At 42.1% G+C, this 16,974-nt stretch overlaps 2 protein-coding genes across 3 annotated transcripts in view; one reads left to right on the top strand and one right to left on the bottom strand.

The window, feature by feature from the left end:
* FIRRM (FIGNL1 interacting regulator of recombination and mitosis) overlaps positions 1 to 12,762 on the bottom strand; it is a 32,122-nt gene extending 19,360 nt beyond the window's left edge. The window contains exons 1-9 of one of the 2 annotated variants that reach the window (XM_054980015.1): positions 12,649 to 12,762; positions 11,099 to 11,138; positions 6,767 to 6,855; positions 6,169 to 6,273; positions 4,988 to 5,128; positions 4,329 to 4,491; positions 3,918 to 4,002; positions 1,394 to 1,532; positions 822 to 902 (exon numbers count right to left, since the gene is read on the bottom strand). In XM_054980015.1, the coding sequence (XP_054835990.1) occupies positions 822 to 902; positions 1,394 to 1,532; positions 3,918 to 4,002; positions 4,329 to 4,491; positions 4,988 to 5,128; positions 6,169 to 6,273; positions 6,767 to 6,855; positions 11,099 to 11,138; positions 12,649 to 12,753 (948 nt within the window). In that variant the 5' untranslated portion in view covers positions 12,754 to 12,762. Of the gene's footprint in view, positions 1 to 821; positions 903 to 1,393; positions 1,533 to 3,917; positions 4,003 to 4,328; positions 4,492 to 4,983; positions 5,129 to 6,168; positions 6,274 to 6,766; positions 6,856 to 11,098; positions 11,139 to 12,648 lie in introns of those variants that run through there. The other variant, XM_054980014.1, reaches the window with a different exon arrangement.
* A 121-nt stretch (positions 12,763 to 12,883) lies between these two features.
* On the top strand, positions 12,884 to 15,555 carry METTL18 (methyltransferase like 18). The gene is made up of 2 exons (XM_054980830.1): positions 12,884 to 13,000; positions 14,236 to 15,555. Exon 2 carries the CDS (start codon positions 14,400 to 14,402, stop codon positions 15,513 to 15,515), a length of 1,116 nt encoding a protein of 371 aa, XP_054836805.1. The 5' UTR covers positions 12,884 to 13,000; positions 14,236 to 14,399; the 3' UTR covers positions 15,516 to 15,555.
* The last annotated feature ends 1,419 nt before the right edge of the window (positions 15,556 to 16,974 follow it).

Genomic DNA, 16,974 nt, shown 5'->3' with positions numbered 1-16,974 from the left:
ATCAGTGCAATCTATGCAGTTACTCCAGTCTAAGCCCATTGACTTCAATGGGCTTAGACTGGAGTGACTTTGCATAGGATTGCACAGAATATCTGCTAAGAAATCTAAGATCTTTTACACATGACAGCAATATAAAATTATGATTGGTTTTAGATTTAACTAATCATTCAGATATTCAATCATGTGACATTCTCCCTATCCAAAAATGATGCTACGCCCAGTTGCAATATAAGCTACATAAATAATAAGGTGACACGAAAAGTTAAGTGAGCAGATCATCACTTGTCCATTCTAACAGCTAAAGAATCATTCATCTGTGACTGTCCACTATTTTTAATCGGCTGTCAAACATGAAAAGAATATCTGTGTATTTATAAAACCTGTTAAAAACTACACTAAAGTTCATACAAAGTTCACTAGAATACATATGGTATCACTAAGGTATAATGTGCTCTAATCTATATTCCCATTACATTCTCTCTCAGCCCAAACTACCTCACAGGATTGTTGTGAGAATAAAATGGAGGACAGAATGATGTACGCCACTTTGCGTTCCCATTGGGGGAAAAGGTGGAGTATAAATGAAGTAAATCAAATAAAAATAAACAACATTGGTTCATTTTCTCCAAAAATTAAGCCACATTTGAAAAGTTGTAAGACATAAACAAACAATACCATTATTTGTTCTATCCAAAATGCTACAATGTTCACACAATGGGTATTTTACAAATCAAGTATAGTATTTTAGCATACAATAATTACAAGGTATGCAAATAAATATCAGTTATCCTTTTGACTAAAGCCAGTTGGCCAACTCTTACCTTGGTGTAGTGCACCAGGGAAATGGCAAAGAACTTACACAGCTTGATTGTCCTCTGAAACACCTTATAATCGATGTTCTCCTACCCAAAAGGCAACAAAAAACAAAATTGAGCAGATAGCTTTCATCAATATCAGAAATTTTCTATAAGCACTTTTCCTGAGCCAATGAAAGGTTGATCAAGGGAATCACCAGTGGCAATACGCAGCTCCTCCCTTCGCCATGTTCTGGTGCGAGTAAGAGAAGGAAGTTCAACACTACCATGAGCTGTATGTATAATGGCTTTTATCCTGTCATTCTGTTCAGCTTAGAGCTGTGCGTTCCGCGATTGCAAGGTGCATCCTTCCGATACAAGAGGCTCCACTGACAGTAGAACTCTCCTTGACTCACCACCCTTAGCTGAACAGAGTTGCAGGATACAACCCAGCATATAAAAATGATGTTAACCTCTGTGACCTTGTCTAGCTCCCTGGTGTTTTAAAGCAACACGACCCCTGGCAAATTTAGTTACAGCACTTTAAAAAGGCAGCTTCTTCCCAGGCCCCAAGTGCCTATATGTACTGATCAATTTACCTGCTTCCCAGACTGTTTCATCTGCTCAGCCAACAGCAAACAAGACTGGAAGGAATACAGGATGCTCTCACAAAGGCCACTGAGGACAGCAGTATGTTTCAAGCTGTTCTTTATCAGTGATTTGTGTTTCATGCTTTGCCTGGCGAGGGAAGATGTTTAACAGTTCTCAAATCTCAGCACATCACAAGAATCACCACTTTCCTTCTTTAGCCCATGAGTTCACCAAGACATTTCAGAAAAATCCTAATAACAGCGTCCTCTTTCATATTTTTCTGCAATTTTTCTTTTATTATATGATATGGCTACATGGGCAGATGTAAGCCTTAAAAACCCAGAACTTAGTAATACATCCTGTCATTCTGGATCTGTCTACTTGCATGGTGCTTACATAAGGAAATATAAAACACGAGCTGGATATTTGAGGGATAGACAACAGAACAATTCCAAATGAAAAGAGTACATTGATTCAGACTCTCAGGAGTTAGCATTATAGTCACAGATGGCATCTAATGTAAAATGCAAATGTGCAACAAAAGGCAAACTTTGGAATGTTCTCACTTAGGGCAAGACTCAAAGGGAATTTCATTTGTCTACTTCAATGTGGTCTAACTGGCAATCCCTGAGCAACATCTGGCCAGATGAACCTTTCCACTAGGCCACATTACATCCTCAGTGCAGAATGAAAATGAATGAGAAATAGGTGGGCTTGACCCTCAATCTAAGAAGAAAACAGTAAGCAGGGGAAGTGGATTAACAGTAGTAGAGAATGTCCCACAGTGAAGCAAAAGAGATGTAAAGGAAGAGAGTAAGAGAAGGGTGATGCTTACACATGGGTGACCCGGAAAAGGAACCAGTGAGCAAACCCTACCAGTTTAGTCCAGGGATTTCCCATATCCAGCCTATGGTGTCAACAAGCCTACACTACCCTGCCTTAATTATATGTGGGAATTGGATGCAGGTCTTAACAGCTACCAGGTTACTCCTCCTAAGGAAGGTCATCTGTATTGTTGGTCAGGTTAATCATGTTAAAGCACACTTCCAGGAGGAAAAGCTCTTGTTCAGTGAACAGAAACACAAATTCTAGTTACTAGAATTTGTAACGGAGGTCCTGTGGGGTTTCAGATGGGGTTTCAGATGTAGGGATCCAGCTCCCGGCCTTTGATGGGGCACTACTTGTGCCTGTTCCATCGGTCAGGAGTCTTGGCTTGGCCCTGGACTCCTCTCTACCAATGGAGGCCCAGGTCGTGGCAGTTGCCCAGTCTGCTTTTTTCTATCTTTGGCAGGCCAGGCAGCTTGCCCCCTATCTCTCAACCCATGACCAAACAACAGTGATCCATGCAACGGTCACCTCCAGGTTGGACTACTGCACATGTTCTGATGGGTACTCCATACAGGCCACACATCACTCTAATCTTGCAGCAGCTACACTGGCTCCCTATGGAATTCCAGATCAGGTTCAATGTTTTGGTTTTAATCTAGAAAGCCCTAAACAGACTGGAACCAGCATACCTGAGAAGCCACCACTCTCTGTACCTTGAAGAGTGCTTAGATCAGCGGGCAAACACCTGCTAGTGGTCCCTGGCCCCAGGGAAGCTCGGCTGGCCTCAACCAGGGCCAGGGCATTTTCGGTCATGGCCCCAACCTGGTGGAACTCTCTGTCGGAGGATACTCAAGCCCACCAAGATCTTGTACCCTTTTGGCGGGCCTGCAAGACAGAGATGTTCCGCCAGGCATATGGTTGAGGTCAGCATTAGATCAAGCAAATGAGCCTCCCTACCGATCTCCTGCCAGCAGGTGGGTGGGGCTATATAGTCGTTTGTATAGTGATTTGCCCACCACGCATGCGATGTCACAGTCCAATATCAACTCGCGCCTCCTCCATTCTTATTCTTATGTTTGGTGGGCAGGAAAGTGTGAAGGGGCCCCATCCTAGGACGTCGGAATCCATTATTCTTGATTTTCAACTCTGGAAGTTATACCCTTTTGAGATTTGTTATTTTATTCTGTGTATCTGTACTACTGCTGTAACCTGCTCTGAGTCCATTCACGGGAAGGGTGGGCTAAAAATCAAATAAACTAAACTACAGAAGCCACTAGTATATGGAAGGTGGGGGGGGTCACCCTCTGACCTAACCACCTGTACCAAGAGTTCTACCAGGTCCCATCAAAGGCTGGTGAAGATTCACATACTGTATAGAAAAAATAAAAACCAACACAGCAATTGCCTTTAATTTTAAAATGTGAACAATTTTAATTGTTTGGTCGGATTTATTCCCAGAGTACTGTAAATCTGCATACAAATACATCAGATAAATGAAGGAGTGAATGTAGGTAACTCCCAAACATTCCAGTTAGCAACCCAAGCCACAGCCTCAAAAACCTGGATAGTTTAGTAGTGGAACTGCACTAGCTTCAGTTCAAGTTCACCTGAACATAGCAATGGATCAGACTTCCTCTTTGTAAAAGGCTAGATATAAAATCTGCTTAGTTCATATAACATATTATTAAAATCATGAAAACATACCTGATTAAAAATTTCCATGTGTTTGCATGAAGGGCATGATCTATACTGTAAATAGCAGAGCAGATCTCTAACACAGCGTGAATCACTGCAGAGCAAATAAACATAACATTAACTGCAAAACAAATTTTATCAACTATCGTACCCAAGAGCACACTCAATATCCAGTCAACTAAGGATTTTCCCCTATAAATTCAGAGTGTGCTTCCAAATTTCACTTTCATTTACACCTTAACCGGGAGGGGGGGATTTAAAAATGTGGGGGGGGGGAGGGTCATCCAGGAATCTTGGCAAAACTAGCATCCTTTCAACTGACAAGCAAAATCAGCAGTCAAGGAAGGAAAGGTGCTTGCTGAGTTTTGGTGCCCATTGGTGAAGATGGTCTGTATTAAGATACACATTTTGTACACCCACCTGAAACTATAATTGCTGTACTGTCTCCAGCAGCACAGGAATCCACAGATACCATATCAAGCATCTCCATAAGCTGCTTTTGTAAAGTGTAGGCTTCCTTAAACAATGACTGGAGTAAGTCAGTAAACAAATGGAGATGTTCACTGTACAATGATTCACTGTCCTGTTACAAAATAGAGAACCAGGGAACACACATGTGTTATGCAAAGCTACAGCGGACATAGCTCAGAAATGACAGAGTATCTAAAAGCAATAGCAGCATACCTTTTATTAGAATCATTATACACAGACTTAACTAGGTTTGACTGGGCTGGGTACAAAATAGAGTTCTAGCTGTCCCCAGGACTGCTGGGGAGAGAGAAGCAACATAGCTCCTTCTGTACTTTATTTTAAGAGTGTTACAAATAGTTGACCATAAAGCTTTCCCATCATGCTCCAAAACAACTTGTTCTCTTCCTCCACTTTTCATTTTTTGTTTTTATTAACCACATACACTAAGGATTCTTGGGAACTTGAAACATGACCTACTACTTTTCGCAACACTGATTTTTAGAAACTGAATACTAGTATTTCGGTAGCTTAAAAAAAACCTGTAGAAATGGTTTTTGCCTGTTGAATCGAAAATATTAACCATCTATAGAGTTATTAAGCTCACCAACCCTGCAGTATATAAATGTGTTCTTGATCACATGAAGAACTGAAGAGGGAAGACTGTGGATATGGTCTAGCGGCACAGTCTCCTGCATGGTACAGATATGTTGCACACATCCTCTTAATACTTCCATCAGCTGCACAAGAGTCTGCAAGAAAAATGCATTAATAAAGCAACAGTGGAGGTGGATTTCAAGCAAATAGCTCAGCGGGTGGCAGTGCATGCTTCCTAAAAACCATGGCTATCAAAGGCCCAAACAGCCACAGGAGTTAACCCTGTAGTAGAGTAATACCAGTAGGAATTTTATATAAGCGCTTTTTCTGACGCAACTCTCAATTCAAGTTTAGCAGTTAATTGTGGAAGAACAGTTAGGGATGACCATGAAAACTTATTAAATCAGATTTTACAATAAAATCAGGGTCCTCTCTCTTATACATTGAGCTACTCAACTGATCAAACCCCAATCTATGGGATTTCCAATGAGCAGTTCAAAAGAGGTTTCCAACTTTCTAAAAAACCTTTCCCCATCACGTAGTCACAAAAACTAAAGGCACTGGGGGAATTCCCCACCTCCAACAAGTGCTATGGAAAGCACTCAAGCAATTCAGAGGTCTTCAGGAAAACACATACAGATTTCAATAAAAAATATTAAAATCTTTAACTTCTCTCACCCTTCACACTGCAACCCCCTCATAGGTGCTCCAGAAAGTCAACGGTCCCTTAGCAACAGAGCAAGATGCTGAATTGGGTGGGGGAGGGGTGCTCAGCATGAAGGGAGATAAGAAGAAATCTCTTTTCTTGTATGAGCTGTTCCGGTACAAGAACAAGCACTCATGCAATAGACAGCAATTTCTGCCAATTCCCTCTTCTTGTACATCCCATTGTATTTTCACAGGTTCCTTCTGGGGGGTGCAGTACGCTGCAAGGCAAAGGAGCTATAATGGGCTCCGTAAAAGAAAATATCTACATACAGACAGTGTCTTCTAGAAATTCAGAAACTGCTTGAAAGTTGTAAATTGCTGACAGCCAGTCAAAAAAACAACTGGAAACAAAACATATACCTTCTCAGAAACAATGTAGCAGTTCAGTTCAGAATATTAGAAGTCAAATGCAAGACTTTTTAAAATTTAATTGTACTGAAAATGTAACCTGGCAAGCATCTGGGACACAGGTAAGACCAGGTTTTACCTTCAAGTGACTCCTCAGTTTCGTGTGCAATTCTGCATTCTCGCTTGTTAATCCTTTTGCCTGATTGGATAATTCATATATCAAAAGATCAAACAATTGTACTGCCTGTTAGAACAAAGCCCATTAAAAGAAAACAGTATTAGTTTAAAAAGTCCAATATACGTCTTCTAAATATTACATAGAACCAAAAGGCAGACCCATTGCTGAGAGACAGAATGATGACAACCAGCTTTGATGACTTTAAAAAAGCATTAGACAAATTCAGTGATAATGGCGCTTTCCACACAGGGAACAAGATTATATCGTTTCCCTGTTGTTGCTGTGACTGCTGATACAACACAGTGGCAATGGAGCTTCTGCATGGCTAATTTCCCCATTGTTTCTCTGCCTCCTTCCCCCTGGCAGGAGCCCATGTTCCCACCTCACAATACCAGATCAGCAAATGAATATTATATTGATACAATGTTATAACTGTCTGAGCATAACCTTCTGTAACTTCCCAGCTTTCATTTTTAAAAGAAAGTCTTTAGACCCTTTCATTGCAGACACTCAATGATTTCTAACCAACATTTGCTAGTCTATCATTACTGTGTCATACCTTGGGTAATACTTTGGAGAAAAATACTTGCTCTAACTCAGAAAGATTAATGTGGGACAGAAACCGTCCGGCTAGGATTCTAAGGATACCTGTGAATGAAAAAGATAAGGAAAACCACTGATTTCCTGGAAGTAAAGGGCCCATTCTTCTGCAGCAACTCACCATCCACCCTCCTTCACAGCCTCTATACTCTCATCCAGCTCCTGAGCAGCCACAATGAGAACAAGCTAGCTGCAGAGAAGAGAGAATATCACCACCACCACCACAGCAGCCACTCAGAAAAAGAGAACAATGATTAAAGTGGGGTGGAGGTGATTTTACTCTTTTCTTCACAACCAGTTTACTCTCCTCCATGACCCGTTCCTCATTCTGAGGAGAAAGCAAGAAGAGAGAGAGCGTGAAGCTGTTCCCCTCGCTTCAGAAGCACAAGGTCTAGTTAAGCTTCAGCAGTGGTGGGGATAAGCAATACTACATGCCCAGATTTAAAAGGTTAGTTATATATTTAATGTTAACAGTTACATCCTATATTATTTTATGTGTCTGTTGGGGTGTTGCACCAGGCAGACAATATTCATACGGCTCTTTTGGCGGTGGTGGAATGTGCCATCCAGTCATAGCTGCCTTAAAGCAACCCCTGCTGGGACTTTCAAAGTAAGAGACTAACAGAGGTGGTTTGCCATTGCCTGCCTCTTCACAGACACCCTGGTCTTCCTTGGACATCTCCAATCCAATTACTAAGTAATTACTAAGCCTTGCCTAGTTTAGGACTGAGATTGCCTGGCTCTTTTGATTGACAGTAATTATGAATTTGGCACTCCTCTAGCTGCAGAGTGAGTATGACTGTGATAGGGAATAGATCTGAAGGTACTAATCAGTTTAATCAATTTCAACAATCCACAGACTTGCATGGGCTATAAATGGGGAAATGAAGCAAATAAGCTTATCCTCTGCCTCTTCCCCAGATCTGTAAAGTTATCAAGTTGAATATCAGTGCAAGCAAGTCCAAGAGCCATGGCACCCCTATTACTCTATAGAAATTATAGACTGTAGACCAATGTAGCAGTAGACTGAAAAAACATAGTACAATAGTTAAGTGTTGAAGAAACAAATAACCATCAAGATACTCTAGAGCAACTATGAATAATAACTGCACAGAGAGGCAAGAGAGATGGGAAGGTGGCAACCCGAGAAAAAAAGTTACAGCAACCAATCCCATAACCTCCTTTCCAAAGCAGAATGTGCACATAGGGTGTGTGGTGTGCTGCTCACTGTTACTGAGTACCAGCTAGGGGTGTGCGATTCAGCATTCCGAATGCCGAAAGAAAGCCGAAAGAAACCTCTTTCAGCTTCTTTCGGGGTACCCGAAACGTTTCGGGGACAGCCGAAATGTTTCGGGTATCCGAAAGAAAGCCAAAACGTTTCGGCTTTTTCGGCTTTCTTTCGGCAATCGAGAGAATCGCCATTTTCTTTTTGCTAGGCATTTGCCTTAGCAAGTGCCTAGCAAAATCCTGCTGGAAGCTAAGGCTTCCTGCATGCTCTAAGAAAAGGGGAGGGGGGAAGAAGGAGTGAATCACTCACTCCTTCCGTCACCCCCCACCCCTCTTGCAAAGGAGGGAAGGGAATCCTGTCACTGTGCTTTGCCTTGCAAAGCTGACAGGAAGAAAATGCATTCAAACTGTGGAGGGAGAGTTGTGTGAAGCTGGTAGTTATGATAATCTTGTCTAGTGGGCTTCTTTCTCCATGCCCTGTTGTGCCCTCCTACTATGTTACCTGAATATGTTCTAAAATTTAGAGTTTGTCCTTTAAAAAAAATTTTTTTTTTAAGATTCTCTGATGTGCAGTTAATTGTGTTGTTCTTTTGTGTGGGCGACAGTTATTGTGATATGTTGTGATTTGTTGACCTATATTGTGCTTTGAAAGTGACAAAATAAAGTTTTTTCTAACTTTTTTTTTAAAAAAAAATTAAGATTCTCTGATGTGTAGTTAATTGTGTTGTTCTTTTGTGTGGGCGACAGTTATTGTGATATGTTGTGATTTGTTGACCTATATTGCACTTTGAAAGTGACAAAATAAAGTTTTTTTCTAACTTGAATCATTGTGTGTCTGTGTTCCCTTCTTTGATGTGAGGTTGGTTCCCATCATTGGGAACAATGGGGCAGGCTAGGCAGCCTTCTCTGTAGGTGGGGGGGTGTCAGGGGGTGGTTGTGTGTCAGGTGCTCTTTCCCAGGGATAAGTTGGCACTCAGGAGTGTGCCCACCATTGTGGCACCCCTGGGCTGTGTGGATTGCCCTGGGAAAGAGAGTTTAGGAGTTCTCAAAGGGGGAGGGCTGGCCAGCCTGTCCCTGGGGTTATGGTTGGTGTGGGGCAGCTGGGGGTGCATTTGGGTCTGTGAGGGGCTAATGTGGGGATTTGGGTCTGTGTTTGGCAGATGGGGGGGAATTGGGTTTGTATGGGGCAGTAGGGGGTGGACTTTGGGGGCTCAGAGCACCTACTTGGGGAGGCCATGAAATGGCCCCCCAAGGGGGAGCCGGCTGAGCCTTGGTGGGGGGGGTGGGAGGAAGGGTGGGAGAAGGGCCCCAGAGGGTTGGGGGGCATTTTGCATGCAAAATGCCACCCCTGGCAAAGGAAGCCTCCCCCAGCTGTCAGTGGTAGAGAAAAGAGCACCACCTACTTGGGGAGGCCATGAAATGCCCCCCCAAGTGGGAGCAGGCTGAGCCTTGGTGGGGGGTGGGAGGAAGGGTGGGAGAAGGGCCCACGGAGGCATTTTCCCATTGAAAAAAGCCGAATCCCGAAAGCCGAAAGCCGAAAGCTGAAACAAAGCCGAAAGCCGAAAGCTTAGCCGGTAGAGATTCTCGTTTTGGGTTTCCCGAAACGAGAATAACGAAAGAGGGTGCCTTTGCACACCTCTAGTACCAGCACCTCGGGGGGCAAGGGTCTCTCCCAAATCTTGGTGGAAACTGGTACAACTTTACATATGAGTACAGGCACCTTTTTTTAACAAAAAAAGCACTGGTGACACAACTGAGCCTGGCTACACAAGGTCCTCCTTATGACAAAAGCTTCAACCACACTGCAGTGAAATTCAATTACTAGCACAATTCTGAACAGAGCTTGACCCTACTAAGCCTACTGACATTAACAGACTTATAAGGGTATAACTCTGCTTCAGATTTCACTGTATGTTCAGTACTCACTGGCAGGGTTTGCCAGCCAATGTGCCAGAACAACAGAAATGTGAAATTTCCAGAAATACTGAGTAATGAAAAAAATATATTTCTTCTGGGCATGGTAGTCGAAATAAATGCAGCAGTTATGTTCTTATTAAACCTAAACTTATTTTATTGCTTCAATGTAAAATGTATCATTTATAACTTATCATATAAATTATACTATTTGACATATTTATGAAATCTAGAAGTATAAATGTCAGTTTTCTACAAGCAAAAAGCACACCCAATGCTAGAGACAGAGTCAGAGCTAGCTGCAAACGGCAGGCTGCACTTTATGCTACCTTAGCATACATATCAGAGAACAATCCTAAGCAGGTCTACTCAGAAGTAAATCCCATTTTATTCAATGGGGTTAACTCACAGAAAAGAGTTCTTAGCTCTGCAGCCTTAATTTTAGCCATCTGAGAGGTAGGGGGGAAAGCTGACAACAGAAAACTCAGATCTTGTACCTATCAAAACGAAGTAGTACTTGAACAGGAACTGCATCATACAGTCACAACAGAATTAGCCTCATATCAAGTTAAATGTTGTAACATTGAGCTTTTCAATAGTGTATATTCTATCGTATCAACTGTAGAGATTTAGTGAGGGTGAAAATAAATATATGCTTAAAACATTGCATATCTACAGTATACACAGGAATTATCATCTAATGCTGTATATTGTCTTCATACTACAGTCAAATTATTCAAATCCATTATGTTTCTCAGCTGTCATGACTTTTTAATCTCAACATGACAAACTATGAATATGAACATTGTTGAATAATAGATCCATTACAAAAGTGTAGTTGTTGCTCCATGCTTTAAAATAGGAAAGTTATATTAATTGCAGGAAAAATGTAACAATTCTCTAGTGTTCATTAGCTCATATTTCCACTTCTACTGTTTGGTACAAAAGAAAGTTAAATGGTAGAGAGCTTGAATATTTTGATATTACACAGTACATTAAAGCACTGCATACATGTATTCCTGTAGTGTACAATTATGAAGCATAGCTAGAAAAAATTAATCATATGTAGCAAAATTAAGCCTGTATAATGGCCGCAAATAGAAAATATTTTTAAGTATGCACTGTCAATCTGAACATAACATTTACTTACAAATATGCTCATTCCAGTTGTCAGAAATCTGATACATGGAGTACAAATACTAAGGAAAAACAGAAGTACAAATGCCCACAAATAAAAGCTGCATCACATATCCTCCACGAAGTTACTGGACCAAACCACAAGGCAATTACCGCTACATCACTACATAAAAGTATGGGGGAATCAAGAGCCTTTGCCAAGCTCCATTTTCTAATTTTTTAACTTTGAATATTCACAATAAGCATGGGCTAAGGGGTTACATGTTCTTGTGTATGCATGTCACAGCCCATTCCTTTCTATGTTTATTCAGAATTAAGTCCCACTAAATTCAGTGAGTTTTACTTAAGAGTGGAAAGGATTGCAGTTGGAGTTGTATGTCTGGCACTTCCTGCACTCCAGCTTGCCCAAGGAGGAGTGCTTGGTAAATTCTAAAATTAACACATGCACTCATAAGACAGTATCCTTTAACCAGTATCTTGCTTCACCTAAAAGACTAGCAAATTTAGTACTTTTGTGGGCTGCAATCCACTTCACAAGAATCTCATTCACAAATCTTCCGCCACAATAAATTTCTACATCTTTAAAGTTTGAGGAAGAGTCTGTATTTTTTGTTGCAACCAAGATGGTTACCTCTTTTACACCAGGGAAGTCATCATTTATGTATTTAGAACTAGGGTAAAGGACAGAAGGGATGAAGAGGTGACATTAACAGAACAGGGATAGACCTTCTATCCCTGCCCAGTCTTTAAATGCACCATCCAGACTGAGTGTAATTCCAACAGTGCAATCTAATGTAAACCTCACAGAACGGGACAACCATTAAAGGGTTAGAGTACTTTTCTCATGTATTTATGTACTGATAGGTAAAAGGGAAAGCGAAAGACCGTGAGGTGTTTCACCTACAGAAAAGAGGGGGGGGAAGGGGGGGTCCAGAGGGCATGATATAGAGGTAAAAATTTACACAATGGGTGAGAAAAGTGGATACGAAGAACTTGTTCTCCCTCTCCCAAAACATCTCAACTCAAAGACACACCCGGATTAGACAAGATTAGGCAATTCAGGACAAACAAAAGGATGCTCTTTCCCACTCATTGGCCACTAGCATACATGGTTTTGGAAAGGGATTGGGGGATTAGGCAGATTCATGGAGGAGAGGTCCACCATGATGACTAATGGAAGCCTCCATGTTCAGAAGCAGTAAAACTTCTGAATACAAGTGCCAGGATTGCCAGCTCAGGGTTGGGAAATTCCTGGAGATTTGGGGCGGGAAGGCACCTCAGCAGGCTATAATGTCACACAGTCCGCCCTCCAAAGCGCCGGTTTTCGCCAACGGAACTGATCAGTTGTCATTCCGGGAGATCTCCCGCCGCCACCTGGAGGTGGGCAAATCTGCCACTGGGAGGCAGCATTAGGGGAAAGGGGAGCGCAAACCCCCCTGGCTGTGACCTTCCAGTCCACGTTCCTCTTCCTAGAGCAGCCTCCCCGCCCCTCTTCCACACCCGCCCCACAGACAGCCCCACCGGGCGAAGGCGGCTTCCCACGGGAGCGAGAGAGAAGGATATCAGGAGGCGCGGCAGGGCGGCGGGAAGCTGGCGGCGGCACAGCTCGGAGTCCCAGCCCTCCACTTCCCGCAGCAGCGACACCGCCTCGGGCTCGGCCTGGGCCATGAGGGCAGGCGCCGCCACAGCGTTTCCTCGGCGACGCCTGAACCGGCCGCCCTCAAGCCCGCCAACCGCGCGCGGGCTCCCATCAGGCATCGCGCCGGAGAGAACGTAACATCCGCGCATGCGCCGCATTTCTCAGGCGACTGTTGTCGATGAGTGCTTCCTTGAGGAGCGGTGGGGTCTAGTTTACCCCGAGCTGGTTTCTTCTCTGGAGTGGCAAATGGAGAGCTCAAGCCTCGTTCTCCCTGAGGTAATACAGCTGGGCCTGAAAAGTTCTATTTTACTTCATTTATTCATTCATTTAAATAAATGAATACGGATAATAATTTATACCCCCACCTTTCTTAGCAATGAGGACTCGACCCGACTTACATTCTTCGGCTCCCTTCACTTTATCCTCACAACAACCTTGTGAGGTAGGTTAGGCTGAGACTGTGTGACTGACTCAAGGCCACCCAGCGAGCTTCCGTGGCACAGTGGAGATTCGAACCTGGGGCTCCGAAATCCTAATCGGACACACTAACCAGTACACCACACCAGCTGAGGGGAGAGGCATTCTCATGAGCGAGCTGTCTTTACAAAGAATTGCCTGTCCTAGAAGTAGTTGCAAGTGGGTAGTCCTGTTGGTCTGCAGTAGAAAAGCAAGATTTGGGTCCAGTAACGCCTTAAAGGCCAAGCAGATTTCCAGGGTATGAGCTTTCGAGAGTCAAAGCTCCCTTCTTCAGACACATTTAGAAATGGTACTCTTGAAAGCTCATACCCTGGAAATCTAGTTGATATTTAAGGTATCACTGGACTTTTATCTTGCTCTTGCCTTAGAGAGCAAGGATGTGGTGTGTAGAGAACTAATAAAAGAAAAGGCATCATTAGGCAAAAAAATCACCTGTCCCTGTTCTTTCCCCCACTCCACCCAATTCTGGTCTCTCAATCTGTTTAATCTCTTCTATCTGGAGACCCAGAGGAATAAAAGAAAACCAAAAGCCTAATACACGTATCCAAAACATGCGACTCACGGTGCAGTTCTAAATATTTGACTTGGTTTTAGGCGGGGTTAGGATTGGCCTGTTCTCAGCTCAGTGCCTATTGCATGTGGCCAAGAAAGTGTAAGGAGAGGGGTAATTGTGCAGACAGACACAACAGCTTTACCCATGTGAAAACTCCTAATTGTAAAGTACAGCAGTACTCAAGATGTGAGTGTAAGCAGCCAATCTGTTCAAAAATCCTGCACGAGCACATTCAAAACAGCCTTTGTTGCTTTTCATACTTACACAGCAAAAGCAGGAGAGGGGATGGGAAGGGCTTTCAACACTATATGGATATATGGGCTTAGATGCAGGGAGCAGAGGTTGGGCACTAACAAGGTGTGTCTGGCAGGACAGGGGAAGAGCTTACTGGTTCTCTAGTACTTTGTTCCTACATATGTACTTAAATGTAGCATTACTATTTTACTACTTACTGTGTGTTATTTTTTTTTATTTGTTTGAGGAATGCAAGTCCGTTTGGATCTAAAAGGCAATCTTAACAGAGCTGATAGAAAATAGAGAAGAGAGTTTTGAAGTAGGAACTGAACCCACAAACTGCCTTTCAGCAGAGTACAGTTCATTCTTGTACCCGGGAGATACTAATTTTTGCAACTGTTTCACAAGAAAATGGCTTTTCAGTTCAACTTCTGTATAGAGAACATGGCAGAAAGCAGACCACAGGCTCTTGAAGATAGAAAGTCACAACAAGAATTGGTACAGGATTCTTTAATCCTTCTGGACAAGCAGGAAAACCTGGTAGAAAAAAGAAATAATATTTCCAGAAATGATATTTCCTTGGAAGAAAATACATTTAACCAGGAACTTTTATCAGAAATGCCTGCTGAAGTGGCAGATCACAGCTCTTTAAATAAAAACAATATCACTTTGCCAGAGAAGTATTCTTGCCCTGTAGCTGCCAAGGAGCATAATGTCCCTAAAGACGTCAGCAAAATCTTGGAAAATAAAGTTGTGGAGACACTACAAGGCCTGTGCCATGCAACTATTTCTGTAGTAAAGGCAGCACTCCCAGATTACTCCCATGGGGACAACATACTGATTAAAAGTATTTCTTCTCATTCAGACCTAATCACAGGTGTCTATGAAGGAGGTCTGAAAATATGGGAATGCACGTTTGATCTCATGGACTACATTTTAGAAGCTGAAGTTCAGTTTGCACGCAAGGTAGTTTTGGACCTGGGCTGTGGGGCTGGACTGCTGGGAATCACTGCACTGAAGGGAAATGCTGAAAAAGTCCACTTTCAGGACTATAACAGCATGGTAATTGAAGAAATAACTCTGCCTAATGTACTAGTAAACTGTATTTGTCAGAATGATGATTCTGGGGGAATTACTGATTCTTCCCTACAAAATCTCCAGGAAAGAGACTTCAATCAAGACTTAATTTTTAAGTGCAAGTTCTTTTCTGGGGAATGGTCAGGATTTTATACGCTTTTACTAAATAGCAATATACCCTTAGCAAAATACGATCTTATACTCACCTCAGAAACTATTTACAATCCAGATTATTTTGAAGCTTTGCACGATACACTTTCAAAATTACTGAAAGCAACTGGCTGTATATATTTGGCTAGCAAAGCACATTATTTTGGGTGTGGAGGTGGGGTTCTGTTATTTACAACATTTGTTGAAAAGAAAAATGTGTTCAAGGCTAGAACTGTTAAAATTATTGACAAAGGGCTAAAGCGGTTCATTATTGAGCTCGTGTTTAAGAATCCTGCCTAAAAGTGCATTAATAAAGATGGTCATTTTCTTGGCGAACTCATCTAGTGGTTCGTTCTTGGCTCTTCATTGTTTTCTTCTTCCATGGCTCTTCTATCTCTGATTTAATTGCTTTCCCCGTCTTTAATGCTAGAGCTTTTAGCTCTCCACCACCCAAAGTATAGTTTGTTCTAAATACATAATTCGAATTTCCTTTTCATTATTATTATATGGTGCTGGCTGTAGACCAGTTCTAGGTATTTTGCCAGGCTCTTGTGAATTTCAAAGGGTGCATGCTGTCCAGGATTGAAATTGGTCAGACTGATGAGTTGAATGCACTGGAAAAGCTCATGGAAGGGAGACAGCGGAAGAGTGAGGAGGCAGTGATCTTACCTGATTCCTTCTGCTTGTTGCAGCACCCCTTAGTGTGGTATATTGTTTGTGAGCCTCTCTCGACCCTCAGAGAGGATTTCCAAGACAAGCAGCAGATTGTTTCGGTATGAGGTGGGACACACCCATTCTGCCAAGTCCTTCCACAAGCTTTTCCACTGAATCCAACCTGGCTGTTCTCTTACCTACTCTGTGTCCTGATGTCTGGGATTGGTATAATTTTTACAGTAATATTTTTCTCTTCTTACTTATCAGTCAAGGATCCGTTTATGCATCACAATAGCTGTTTACTAACTTACTGTGATTATTGCACAAAGTTCTATCTAGCCCCATACACTCAAGCCATCTTGGCTAGATACTTCGAAGTAGTTCATCAGCAAGATAAATGTTAATAGCTAATCTCATATTGACCTCCACATCAAATAACCGAACCTAACTAAATAACCCGTACATTTGTTGTACGAGTGAAATATTTTTTGATATTTTCAACCAAAGTCCAAATCTGAACATTAATGTAGTAGATAATTATATCTTGGGGGTGGACAGATTATGCATACGATATTCTGCTGCTTTTGATCAGATGTGGACAGGCCAAGAAACTTTGCTGGTATTGGAGGAATTGCTTTTGAGTGGATTAAATCTCTCCTGCAAAGTAGAATGCATTAAAAATAATATTCTGGATCAGTCTCCAGATTTGGGAATTGCAGGAGTCTACATTACGTGCTTTTGTACATTGTCTAGAAGATAAATTTTTAGAGTAAGGTTGACACTGGTGATTTATGTACAAAATTTACCTTTGTGCCCTGAGCAGGGCCATGAGGCGGCTTGGGAATTTGTAAACCAACCAATTACTTTATTGCTTAATCGTTGACTGTGGTCAAATATGCCAAGCATGTCACTGTGCAGGTGGCAGCTTGCTTTTTTTTCATTATGATATTTGTTACCATGGGCAAGAGTTAAGCACTGAGCCTTACAGAAGCTGGGGGCACACCTAGTGGAATACCAAAATGTATTCTGCTGACCACTTATTAAAATGGAGGGCATCTCCAAATTGACACTTATTTTTAATAGTTTTTGTTACTTTATTTCTCTT

This window comes from Eublepharis macularius, chromosome 5, assembly GCF_028583425.1.
Source record: "Eublepharis macularius isolate TG4126 chromosome 5, MPM_Emac_v1.0, whole genome shotgun sequence".
Lineage (NCBI taxonomy): Eukaryota > Metazoa > Chordata > Lepidosauria > Squamata > Eublepharidae > Eublepharis > Eublepharis macularius.
This window is presented reverse-complemented; position numbering and strand designations above follow the sequence as displayed.